The sequence below is a fragment of the Belonocnema kinseyi genome, chromosome 2 (genome assembly GCF_010883055.1).
Source record: "Belonocnema kinseyi isolate 2016_QV_RU_SX_M_011 chromosome 2, B_treatae_v1, whole genome shotgun sequence".
Lineage (NCBI taxonomy): Eukaryota > Metazoa > Arthropoda > Insecta > Hymenoptera > Cynipidae > Belonocnema > Belonocnema kinseyi.
Genome location: NC_046658.1, coordinates 65,114,081 through 65,128,069, shown reverse-complemented (window position 1 = coordinate 65,128,069; position 13,989 = coordinate 65,114,081). Strand labels below are relative to the sequence as shown.

Here is a 13,989-nt window from a genome sequence, read left to right as displayed (position 1 = left end):
ATATTATTGTGATATTGTGCAAACTATATCCGCCTGTAAGGCAAATATTCAGTTCTGAGTGATAATATCATAGGGAATTGCTACCTTCATAGAGGGAGGTTTGTAACTACCTAAATTTTCAAATCTATTTTTTTTTAAATATTGCAATATAATTTGACTCAAGGAGCTCGAAAATACATTTTAAAAAATTGTCTGTATGTATGTTTGTATTTTTTCCATTCACCACAATTCGAAAAGTAAAAGAAAATAAAAATTTATATCATCATAAAATTTGGACGAATTGTAGGCCTTCTGTTTGGTAGGAAATTCATCCTTTTGAATTGAAAATTCAACAATTTGGTAGAAAAGTAAAATATTTGGTTTAAAATTGAACTTTTTGGCTGAAAATTCATATTTTTGGGTTGGAAATTCAACTTTTTTTTTAGATAAGTTATCTTTTTGATTGAAAATTTAACAACTTTGTTGAAAATTCGTTTTGGGTGGGGGTGGGGGGGGGGGGTTCATCTGAAAATTGAACTATTCCATGTTTGATTAAAAATGTATCCTGTATATTGTATATTATATTTGCCATCATTTTTGGTTGAAAATCCAACTATGTTGTACAAACTTCAAATCCTTTTGGATTAGAAATTCATCTTTTATGATAGAAAAGTCATCCTTATTGGTTAAAAATCTATCTTACGTGGTTAAAAAGTCATTTTCTTGTTAAAAAATCAACTGCCTTCGAGAAAATTCGTCTTTTTAGCTTGTCAATTTTACGATTTGGTTAAATCTTTAATTCTTTTTTTGAAAAACTCCTCTCTTTTACTGGCAAGTTCATCAACTTCGTTGTTATCACAACTTTTTGGTTAAAAATTATTTTTGTTGTTGACAATTCGTCTTTTTGTGTTCAAGATTCATCTCCTTGAGTAGAAAATGTTTTCTGGTTGAAAATGCAACTATTTTGTTAAAATGCAATATATTTCGGCTTGAAATTTTAGGAATTTAAGGTGTTTCGTACAGAATTCAATACGTTATCTACATTCATTTTATTTAAAAGAAATAAAAAACTGTAAACCCCGTCTTTAGCGACCCTTGCAAAAGTTTCGGATTGGAATTCATTCCAAATCTTTCCGAATTATTCCGAAATCTGTATCAAAATCAACTCGAATGAATCCGCACCAATCCGAAAAAGTTCTACTTTCGTTCGATCTAAATCGGTTAAAAATTAATCCGAATCAATCCGGTTCAATCCGAACTTCCAATCTGAACCAAATTTTCATCCGAATGAATACGAATCAATCCGAGCTAAGATTGATATATGCTGAATTTTCAATTCGAATGAATCCGAATAAATGCGAATTCGAATTGAATTGGATTCATTCGGATAAAAAATCGGTTTAGGTCCATTCGAGTTCCAAATTATTTGGATTGAAAATTTTGTTTTGGCTGGTTCGGATTGAACATGATCGAGTCGGACTAATTGTTAACCGATTTCGATCGAACAAAATTGAGAACTAATTTCAGATTAGTTTCTATTCGGATTTTTCGAAAGGTCAGAACAGCCGTGTGGCAAGAAGTGACTTGGCTGCAGGCTTTCAAAAAATAAAAGAGCATCATGCAGCGACGCCAGATCCCAGCAGACCACTACACCATGACTACACCACTGAATATAATAATCAATTCGCACCTACAAAAATTACATAATTTATTTTTTTATTGCAAAGTGAACAATTCTATACATAATGCTCTAATGGTAGTGGCCCTAATAAATTTATTAATTTCGGCAATTTAACCATTATCGACCATTTCAGGAATTCCGTTTACCGACCAAATTGTGACGTCACTAGTGTCAGTCATGGACATAGGAAACACGGGAGAGGCGAGCGGGGTTGAATCCACGGGAGGGGGAGAATTCCATGAGTAGGGAGAGCCGCCATCTTACGATGTGCCATTTGATTATGCGCGCGAGCATTTTTACCGACAAACTGCATGAAAATATAAACATGTGGGTTCTGCCATGTTTATTGCGGGACATCAAAAGATGGCGGTCCTCCCCCTCATTGCATTACCCCCGCAACGGCATGCCTAGTCCCTTGTTTCCTATGTCCATGGTGTCACTGGTGTCACTGGTGTCAGTGGTGTCACAAAATAAAAAATCTGATAATGTGACGTCGGTGGTTTGGATGGAATAAATGTTCCATGTAGAATAAATTCTTGTGAAATTTAAATGAAAATGTTTTACTAATGCTTACTAGTGCGTACTTGTCCGTTTCTGTCTGTAGACAGTGTTGACATTGCGTCAAGTGGTCAAGTGAATAAAAATGACAGATGTTTGGCGTTTGGACACCTTACCATCCGATGTTCTCATCTTAATTTTCGATTATTGTCATGCATTTGACTTAGTCAGACTCAGTGAAGTTTGTACACGATTTCACGAAGTAATTCGTGATAAAATCCTATGGGTAAAAAAAAGCAAGCAGACGTTGGTAACTAATCAAACATCAAAGCAATTTCGCGCAAGGTCAGTTATTAGGTTATGTTTTATATTTTCTGTACACCCTGTGTTGTATGCATACATATTGCATATATGAACGATATCAATAATATTAAACATTCCGCGATGAAAATTGTTATTTAGATTCCATGACAAGTGCGAATTTATATTTATTCGTTAATGCGAACAATAATATAGATGCACTCATTTGACGTTTTCATGCCATACGTTATTTGTTTATGTTTAGATTATGGTTCCATATCTATCAAATTTTACGTAATTAATGAAGATCTTTAGATTGGATCATGTAGTAAAGTCTAATTTTTCTAGAGTTTAATTAGCGAAAGTCTAGAAAGTTTCTTAAAATAAATGTATGGGTTATATTGCTCGAAAGTTTCAAAATGAGTAATGGTAATTATTTTCATTTTTGGATTGTAAGCATCGATTTTTTAAATTTACAGATGCAATCCACTATTGTGTTTGAGAACAAAGTGGCAAATTTCTCACAACTGGCAATATGGGAAATATACAAAGAAAATTATTTTTTCCCAAGGCAAAAAATTGATGCCCTGGCTTCAATTGACTGATGACACTTTATGGTGGAGTGGTGGTGATCAACTTTTTGGATTTAAACGCAAAGATCCTTTTAGTTACAATGATGTTGCGTTTGCACAAAGATATATTAATAGTGATATTTGTAAATTCGTTGTTCGTGAAGATTATGTAATTAGTGGTCACAGGTAAACATTTTCATCAAGGCATGCTTCAAAATAATCAAAATCAGTGTTAGGTAAGTTACTTTTTTGAGTAACTAGTTACAATTGCTAGATAAAGTAACTTCAAGTTACCTAAAAAGTTACTTTTTCACTTCCTTTATTTTATAAATTAAAAATCAAAATCACCAAAATGGTGATTCATAAAAACTTAAAAAAAGAAGAGAAATAGGCATTAGTTAAAGTTAGATTTTTCAGTTACATTTTTTAAAATCAAATGGTTGTATTTTCAATAAAAAAATACAACATTTTCTTACCGGAAGAAATTAATTTTTAAACCAAAGTGACAAGTTTTCATCAACAAAAAAGTTACTTTATAACCTTCTACCAAAATAGTTGAATTTTCTAGCCAAACATTTAAATTTTTAATAAAGTAGATCAACCTTCAACCCAATAGTTAAATTTTTTACCAGAAAAGACAAATTTTCAAAAAAATAGCTGAATTCTTTTCGGAAAATTTTGTATCAAAAGAAATTAATTTCCCAACAAAAAATACCACAAAATACGATTTATCAACAATATAGCTGAATCGTTAACCAAGCAAAGTTAATTTTTTACCGAAATAGTTACATTTTCAACAACAAAATTTAATTTGTTGACCAAAAGCGATAAATTTTGATACGAAACAGCCTAATTTTTAACCATGAAAGAAAGAAAATAAATTTCCATTAAATTGTTGAATTTTCAAACCAAGAAGACGAGTTTTTTCTACAAAACAGTTGCATTTTCAAACCCAAAATATGAATTTTTTACAAAAACGTCAATATTCAGCCAAAATAGATGAATTCTCAACGAAAGATATAACAGTTGATATTATTTCAACCAAAAAAATTTTAGTTTCAAATCAAATACAGTTGAATTTGACCAAAAAAAGAAATACGAATTTTGAAGAAAATACCTGCATCACCAGCCAAGTCAGATTAATATTTTATCAAAATAGTTGAATTTTAAAACAATACAAATTAGATTGTTTTACCAACAAAGATAAGTTTTTAATTGAAAAAGTCGATTTTTGAAACAAGAAAAAAATATTTTCCACTGAATTGTTGCATTTTCTAGCCAAGAAGACGAATTTTCTACAAAACAGTTGTATATTAAAATCGATATTATTTCAAACGATTTTTTTTTACAAACACAAGGGATTTGAATAAAAGCAGAATTTTCAAGAAAATAGTTGAGTTTTCAAACAAAATAAATTAAATTTTTTATCAAAAGAGATCAATTTTGAAACGAAAAAGTCGAATTTTGGAATAAGAATGATAAAAATCTCAACTGACTTATTGCATTTTCTGGCCAAGAAGACGAATTTTTTACAAAATAGTTGTATATTCAAATCGAAAGCATAAATTTTTAACAAAAAATTTACTTTTCAACCAAATAAAGTAGTTGGATTGTTAATAAAATGCATGAATTTCCAACCAAAATAAATTAGATTTTTTTGTCAAAAAAGATCAATTTTTAATCGAAAAAGACGAATTTTGAAACAAGAACAAAAATATTTTCCACTGACTTGTTGCATTTTCTAGCCAAGAAGATGAGTTTTCTACAAAACAGTTGCATTTTCAAACCAAAAATTTAATTTTCAACCAAATAAAATGGTTGAGTTCTTACACAAAATACATGAATTTTCAACCAAAACAGAAGAATTGTAAAGAAATGTATGTAGTTGTTGATATTATTTCAACATATTTTCTTATTGAAATGAAACAGGTGAATTTAATAAAAAACGAATTTTCAAGAAAATAGTTGAATTTTGAATCAAAATAAATTAGACTTTTTATCATAAGTGATCAATTTTAAAACGAAAAAGTCGAATTTTGGAATAAGAATGACAAAAATGTGCACTGATATATTGCATTTTCTAGCCAAGAAGACACATTTTTTTAGAAAACAGTTGCATATTCAAATCGAAAGCATAAATTTTCAACGAAAAAGTTATATTTTAACCAAATAAAATAGTTGATTTTTTGACAAAATTCATGAATTTTCACCGAAAATAGATGAAATCTCAAATAATGTATAATAGTTGATATTATTTCAACAAAATTTTTTGTTTTGTTTTAAATCAAACGGGGGGGGGGGGTCAGATTTTACACAAATCTAATACCTTCTCTGACGATAATGTAAAAAAGAATTTTCAACAAAACACTTGAATTTTCAACCAAAATAAATTAGATTTTTTTTTACCAAAATTGATCAATTTTGAAACAAAAAACAAAAAAATGTCCAATGAATTAATGGATTTTCAATACTAGAAGACACATTTTCACAGAAAAGTTGCATATTAAAACCAAAAAATATAATTTTTCACAAAAAACTTACTTTTCAACCAAATAAAATACTTACATTTTTAACAAAAATAGATGAATTCTCAAAAACAGGTGATTTCAATAAAAAAAAAAGAATTTTCAACAAAATATTTGAATTTTCAACCAAAATAAATTAGATTTTTTTACCAAAAAAGATCAGTTTTGAAACGAAAAAGTCGAATTAAAAAAAAATGTCCACTGAATTGTTGCATCTTCAAGACTAGAAGGCACATTTTCACAAAAGAGTTGCATTTTAAAACCAAAAATATAATCTTTTACAAAAAAGTTACTCAAACAAATAAAATAGTAGCATATTTAACAAAATTTTATGAATTTTCACCCAAAATAGATAAAATCTCAAAGAAAAATTTAATAGTTGATATTATTTTAAGCAAAGAAAACTTTAATTTGAAATCAATTACAGTTGCATTAAAAAAAAAAACGAATTTTTAATTCAAAATAGCTCAGTCCTTAATCAAAAGAGATTAATTTCCTACCCATAACTAACCCATAACCCTCTTTGAATAGGAGATAATATACGTTACAAGTTAAAAGTTGCGTTACAAGTTACTTTGTAAAATAGTAACGAAGTTACCCTGAACATTTCAAATAATGTAACTTTTCAGTAACTTAGTTACTTATAACAAGTCACTACCCAACTTTGATGAAAACACTGAAATTGATATTAAAAACCGAAAATGTTTGAAGAAGATAGTATATAATTATACTTCTTTTAAACCGAATTTTGGAAGAAAACAAAAACTAAATCCATGGAACTTTGCTTGATTTTACAGAGACGGAAGTTTGAAATTTTGGTCCCTCGCAAATTCTGGCTCACTTTACTATGATGGCAACGGTTACCACATGGACCATTTATACTACAGTATTGAAAGAGCTCATTCCACCGACGTAAATGCCGTCGACGAAACTTCTCAAGTCGTTATTTCCGGGTCTGGCGATGGAGTAGTCAAAATTTGGATGAGACCAGGAGATACAATGTCAAATATACCTTCAGCCAGCATAAGTGTTCGTGATCGAATTTTATCACTCTTAGCAGATCCAACGGGACAAAAATTCGCAGTGGGATCGTCTGGCACAGGTGACGGTCCTCCTCTTCATATTCTCGACATCGAAAGGTTAGTCAATGAACACAAAAATGGAGTTTGTACCCCAGCTTTTATTTCTACTTCGATCCCAGAGAAATTTACAAGTCCATAGTTCACTCTTTCCTCTGTTTTCACTCAAATAATATCCACTTTGGTCCATTGGCTCTACAGATTTCTGAGTTTTCACCGCACATTCAGTCAATCGCATTCAAAACAGCTGTATAAACTGAGGCTTTTTTTTTACTTTAGAATTCAGATTGTCAAACTCCAGTTCATGTTCATTGTTTCGCCTTTTTCATTTATCAGTATGTAACTCAATTCATTTAAATTAAAGCAGAGTTATTTATATTCTGGGATTAGTTTTCACTTATATCTCACTAAATGTTTTTTCGGATTCTTTTTAAAAAAATTGTTTCAGTTGCACCGAATCCAATGTCATGAAACATCCGTGGAGAAGAGGTGCTGGGATTTTAGATATGGTTTGGGACAATCCGCAAACTCTCTTAACGTGTGGTTACGACACTTATGTCAGGAAATGGGACATGAGGTTCGTATTGAATAGCTCTAAATATTTAAAAAGTTAATATACTTGCCCGAATCTATTTAGGGTGTCCAGTCCAAAATCATACCTGTTGAAATTTTTTTGGATTAGAAGGCATGCCCCCCCCCCCCCCCCCCCCCCCCCCCCCCCCCCGCCTAATTTTGTGAGGTGTACGCAAAGGCCCTGAAAATTCCATAAGATTAACATGGGGAAATTTTGGTTTTTGGAAAAATGGGATTGAGGTTTCTGGATTTAAGCTTAGCTTGCAGGATATATTAAGAATTTGTTAGGAAGTCTCTAATCAATCATTTCCATTAAATTACTTTAAATTTTAATGCCCCCCACCCCCCTTGTGGAGCCCCAAAAATGCCCCCAAAAACTGAAATTCACATTTTTGCTCAAAATTGCTAAATAAATGCTCTGTTTTCCCCTTTTTTGCCATAAATTCTTTTTGTTTGTCAATTGGAATGTTTTTAATTATTTGTGAACTAATTAACAATTGTTTAAACAATTTATTGCTGTTTAAATAATTTTTTGCACTCACTCATTGAAAGGTAGATTGTTTATGTTTGATTGGACAATTGGACATTCTTAGACCTAATAATCTTTGTTTAAAACATTTAGTATTTATTTAAGCAATTAATCATTATTTAATTGTAACTTTTTCTTAAAAAGAGGTATAAAACTCTACTTTAAACAAAATTTAGTTAGCTTTTCTGCTTATTATTAAATGTCTATGTCATTTAGATACTAGTACCTTATTTTGTAATAAATTCTTATTTGTTTAAGTAAATTTTGTTTGTTTAAACCATTTTTTCGAAAATAAAATGTCGAAATTTATGTTTTTGTTTGTGTGCAATTTTTGTGGTAATTTGTCATTGTTGAGAGCAAAATTTTTCGTTTTAATTTCCAGTAACGTAAAAAAGGTACAATGATTTTTTATTTCTCTGAGAAATTGTAGATCGTTTTTGGGATATCAATTTTTGTTGATTCATCTTTTTTCGTATCCTACATAGTTTGACCAGAAAATGGAATTTTTGATTTTTCATTATTTTTTGCGCAATAAAAATTTGAATTTTCGATTTTTCAAGAAAATCCACAAATTGGTTATGATAATCTTGTAGGGCTTTCAAAAAGTAATGTTTTTCTTTTCTTCACTTTTTTTCATATCGTCCGTTTTTTGGCTTAAAATTTTGATTTTAGGTTGATTAAAAAAATTTTGAAAACGCTATATCTCTGAAAATTTTGATTTTATCGAAAAAAGTCATTGAGATAAATTGTTTGTTCTTTTTAATATTATAAATATCCGTACATAGAATTTTCAAATTCAGAAAAAAGTGGTCTCAAAAATTTTCAAAATGCGCACACTTTTTGAATTTTTATCAAAAATAGTTGGTTCACAAACTCGTCCTTTCTTTTAGGACCTAAAATAAGTGTGCCAAAGATGGATTTGATTTGCTTATTTTTTCGAGAGTTATCGTGTTTACGGACGGCCGGACGGACAGACAGACGCCACCGTGAAAACCTGATTTTCGGATTCAGGGGGTCTCGAAACGTGGAGATCCGTTGAAAAACTGTGATGTAAAATTTCCGACAATTCTAATACTTTCTCAATCATAAATGATGAAAATGTAAAAATAAACTTCTCATGACCAATGTACAAAACATTTTATGAACAAATATTGGTTATTTAAAGCATTTGTTTGACGATTAAATATTTCACAATAAGCGATATACTTAATTGAATTGAGAAAAAAATCAGATTTTTGAATCACAATTTCCAATAAAATGTTACATTAATATTTAATAAATTTATTAAACAATAAATGGTTTAGACGACAATTTTTGATCTTTGCAATGACAAATTACCACATTAATTGCAAAAAAACAGAAATTTCAAACATTTATTTTCGAAAAAATTATTTTAAAAAACCAAATTTATTTAAACAAATAAGAATTTATTACAAATAAGATACTAGTATCTAAATGACGTAGATATTAAATAATAAGCAGCAAAGCTAACTAAATTTTTTTTTAAACTACAGTTTTATGCCACTTTTTAAGAAAAAGTTACAAATAAATCATAACAAATTGTTTAAACAATTGTTAATTGGTTCAAAAATACTTAAACCCATTCCACTTGACAAACAAAAATAATTTACGGTAAAAAGGGAAAAACAGAGCATTTATATGTCAATTTTGAGCAAAAATGTCAATATCAGTTTTTTGGGGCATTTTGTGGCTCCACAAGGGGGGGGGGGCGTCCAAATTGAAAGTAATTTAACGGAAATGATTGATTAGAGACTTCCTAACAAATTATTAATATATCCTGCAAGCTAAGTTTAAATCCAGAAACCTGAATCCCATTTTTCCGAAAATCAAAATTTCCCTATGTTAATCTTATGGGGTATTCAAGGTCTTTGCGGCACGTCTTAATATTAACCGATTTGGCTCAAACTTGGAGGGAATTTTTTTTCCGGCAACCTCACATTAAATTGAATCACACGTTCTTTTGTTTTAAATCAATTGTCGTATCTGAAAAATCAACTTTTATTCTGTTTTTGGTTAAAAATGCACGTCTTTGGTTTAAAAATGCATGCATTTTGTTGAAAATTCTTTCCGAATTTATCTACTTTGAATGAAGATTTAATTACTTGGTTGGCAGTTACTCTTTTGTTAAAAATTAATTTGTTGATAAAGATTAATCATTTTAATTGAAAATTCATCTTCTTGGTTGAAAATGAGCTATTTTGTTGAAAATTCGTTTTTTTCTTTGCGTGAAAATTAATTTTTTCACTGAAAATATAACTATTTAATATTTGTTTGCACAATTATCTTTAGTTGAAAGTTTTGACTTTTTTTATTGAAATCATTTTTTTGGTTGGACATTTAATGATTCTAGTTAAAAACTCCTCATTTCTGTTGAAAATTCAAATATTTCAGTCGAAGAGTCATCATTTTAATTGCAAATTTGTCGCTTTGGTACAAAATGATTTTTTTTAAACTGAAAATTTAACTATTCAATTTTTGTTTAACAATTTATCTTTTTAATTGAAAATTCATGTATTCCCTATCAAATTCGCCTTCTTTGGTAAAAATGAATCTTCTATTCCATTTATGGTTCAAACTTAATCTTTTTTAGTTTAAAATTCAACTATTTGCTTGAAAATTTGTATTTTTGCATTTGATAATGCAAATGTTTCGTTGAAAATTCATGTATTTTGTTGAAAAATCTTCTTTGGGGTAGAAAAATTGATCTATTCCCGATGAAGAATCATTATTTAAGTTGGAAATTTATTGTTTTCGTTGAAAATTCAACTATTTGGTTGAAAATTGGAATTTTTAATTGAAAATTCAACTTTTTGTGAAAAAATCTTTTTTTTTGTATGGAAAAATCGTCTTTCGTTGTAGAAAATTAATTTTCCTGTTTGAACATTATTCGTCTTGTTTGTACATTCAATTTTTTGCCTAAAAATGTTAGTATTGCAATTAAATATTAATCATTCTAGTAATTAATTCATATTTTTGGTTGGAAATAAAACAACTTGGTTAAAAGTTAAATTACATTTGCTTTAAAAATGAATAAACATTGTTTTCTCTAAATGTGCATTGAATTTTAGGTATACGTAGATAAAATAAAAATTTCTTTGAATTATTATTCAAATTCATGGACATTAGAGACCAATTCAAGAAATTATTAATTATGTTTTTAGTATCATTTAATTAATCTATCGTGTTAAAATATTTAAGAATATCTTGTAATATTAATTTCCCAGAAACTAAAAAGAAAATGATTTATTTATTAATATATTTTTTTAATCTCTACTAAATAATGTATATTATTTATTACTTTAGGGTTAAAATTTCTCACAAGTATTCGATTTTTTTGTCTTTCAGGACTGAAAAATGTGTTGGTTATTGGCCAGATCCCACCGACGCAACAATGTACTGTATATCGTCAGATTATCAATATTCGATGGTTACGGGAGCCCAATTTAATTGCAAGGCAGTTTTGTGGGATCAACGACAAACTAATTACGTCCAGGTAAAATAATTTTTCTTAACTACAAAGTGGCCTCCCGAATTAAAAAAAAAAAATCCAAGCTATTTTCCGATTTTTCCGTTCAAAAATTGCACTTTTTCTGGTTGACTGTTCAGTCAAAAAAGTTAAAAAGATTATTTTCTACAAAAATGAATATTCAATCAAATGATTGAACTTTCAAACGATAAAAGATTAACCATCAACCAAGAAGAGTTGCATTGTCAAGACAAAAAGACGATTCTTTTAAAAGTGTAGAATTTTCATTAAAAAAAAAAAAAATTCTAGGAAAAAACGAATTCTCAATCGAAAAGGATGAATTTTTTGTCCAAAAGGACAAAACAATGAAGGAGTTGAATTTTCGACCAAAGAATATAACTTTGATACCAAAAGATGAATTTTTAATCCAGAAGGACGCAGTTTCTATAAAAAACACCGCCAATTTTTAACAGAGCGCTAGAGTTTTCGACAGAAAAAATTTTTTTTAAACAAAATAGTCCAATTTTTATCCAAATAGTACAATTTTTACTAAAAATATAATAGTAGATTTTTAAATTAAAAAGAATTAGCTTTATACCATGAAAGATGAATTTTCAATAAAAAAACATATATTCAAAAAAAGTTAAATTTTTTACCAAAAAATATAAATTTTGTTCGAAAAGATAAATAATTTAAAAAAGTTACATTTATGACTACAAAATATAATATTGATCAGAAAAGATGAATTTTTAATTTAAAAAATATGCCATTTCTGTTCAAAAAGACAGATTCTCAACAAAGTAGTTGAATTTTCGGCCTAAAAGGTGATTTGTTTAAAAAAAAGTTAAATTTATAACTAAATAGTAAAATTTTTATCTAAAAACATGCAATATGCTTTGAAAATATGATAGTAGACTTTCCAATATAAAGAATTAGCTTTCAACCATGAAAGATGAATTTCCAACCAAAAAACAGTTAAATTTTCTACCAGAAATGATGAATTTTCAAGAAAATAATAACATTTTCAGACAAACAGATTTTTTATCCAAAATATTCTGTGATAAAAATATGATAGCAGACTCTTCAATCAAAAATAATTACCTTTCAACCATAAAAGATTACTTTTTTTTACCAAAAATATGACTTTTCTACAAAATAATAAAATTTGTAACCAATATAAAAATGAAATCCGAATGAAAAACATCATAGTAGACATTTCAATGAAAAAGTATTCACTTTCAACCAACTTCAAATTTCTTTTTCTTAAAAAGTCGCTTTTACATTTATTTTCGAAACATTTAGAGTATACCTACATTATTATAAATTTATTATGCTATGACTATGTTATGAATCAAAAGTTTCAAGTGAAAAAAATCACCCTGTATATTTGAAAATTTAAAGCTTGTGTCAATGGCTCATTCAAATACTTAAGTTCCTTTTATATTTGAAAACGAAAAATTCTTTTTAAATATTTAACATAGAAATGACATAGATAACCTAAATTTATATAAATAATTACTAATAATTTGCATAATAAATTTACAATAATTTAGGGATACTCTAAATGTTTCGAAAATAAATTCAAAAGCGACTTTTCAGTATATACAGGGTGATTTCTTTAACCTGAAACTTTCAAATATCTCGAAAAATAGGCACTCAATGAAAAAATGTTATGAATAAAAAGTTCCATTACCCTGTATATATAGTATGCAAGGAATATTCATTATTGAACAAAAAATTAACTTTAAAATCTTAAATGTAACATTTTTCAATATTTTAACAGATATTGTGGCTAATACTGAGCACATTTCCAAACTATTCAATTTTTTTGGAACAGCGAGACGATATTTATTGCTAAAGTTTTAATAGCTTAAATCTGAAAAATTTTACTCTACTTCCCTCCATCGATGCGTAATTATGCATATAGTAATAATTATAATATTTTATTATATATTTATTATTAATAACATATAATAATTACGCACATAAAAATATTATATTAATATACTATTTTTATCGAAATATTATCTCTGTTTCAGTTATACTTTATGAATCTGCGTCGCATTTCAAGTCCAGTTTACAGTCTCTGTTTTGACAGTAGCCAGCTTTATGGTGCTACTGATCAGCATTTGGTTGAGCTCAAATTTTCTGGTCGTTACAACAAGGAAACCAACTACCGCGAAATTCTCAGATACGGGTGGAATAACGACGAGAATCCAAGAAGATGAATGTGTACAAATTATTATTTATTTAATTTATAAATGAAATTTATAGTCTTTTGACGCAAAGTCAACTAATTTGTTGATTTTTCACGAAATAATCGGAAATTGAATCATGTAAAATGTACAAAAGACCTACAGGTCCTTCAACTATAGGAATTCAGCTATAGAATTTTTTTCACTACACTATCAATGTCCACTGTAATATGAAAAAATACTTAATCTGTTTTAGTTTTGCATCTAGACAAACACTGTTTTTTAAAGAAGGTCGAGGAGAAATAAATGCTATATTTTCAACAATTCTTCAATAATTTATCACATAAACTGCAAACATTCAATAATTGGCTAATTCCTGAAAATATATAAAAACAAATACAAAATAAAATATAAAACTTTGTTCCGATGAGGCATTAAAATATGGTTCTTTGAACTTCCTTGACTAAAGATTCCTTTTTTGTATATGCAGTCGAATTATAGGGTTGTTTCGCGATTTTAGATAAAATCATTTTTAACATATAATTTTAAGCCGAACCGAAGTTTCGTTTTA

The 13,989-nt window shown here is 28.4% G+C and overlaps 1 protein-coding gene across 1 annotated transcript; it reads left to right on the top strand.

Annotated features, from left to right (window-relative positions):
* Positions 1-2,091: 2,091 nt before the first annotated feature.
* On the top strand, positions 2,092-13,742 carry LOC117167886 (F-box/WD repeat-containing protein 4-like). Its single transcript, XM_033353120.1, has 6 exons — positions 2,092-2,503; positions 2,938-3,216; positions 6,353-6,694; positions 7,083-7,211; positions 11,103-11,250; positions 13,263-13,742. Exons 1-6 carry the CDS (start codon positions 2,304-2,306, stop codon positions 13,449-13,451), a joined length of 1,287 nt encoding a protein of 428 aa, XP_033209011.1. The 5' UTR covers positions 2,092-2,303; the 3' UTR covers positions 13,452-13,742.
* Positions 13,743-13,989: the final 247 nt, after the last annotated feature.

Coding starts and splice junctions, on each gene's coding strand:
- LOC117167886 (XM_033353120.1), top strand. CDS start 2,304: ATGACAGATGTTTGGCGTTTGGACACCTTACCATCCGATGTTCTCATC. Junction 3,217..6,352: donor TATGTAATTAGTGGTCACAG/GTAAACATTTTC, acceptor TTGATTTTACAG/AGACGGAAGTTTGAAATTTT. Junction 11,251..13,262: donor GACAAACTAATTACGTCCAG/GTAAAATAATTT, acceptor TCTCTGTTTCAG/TTATACTTTATGAATCTGCG.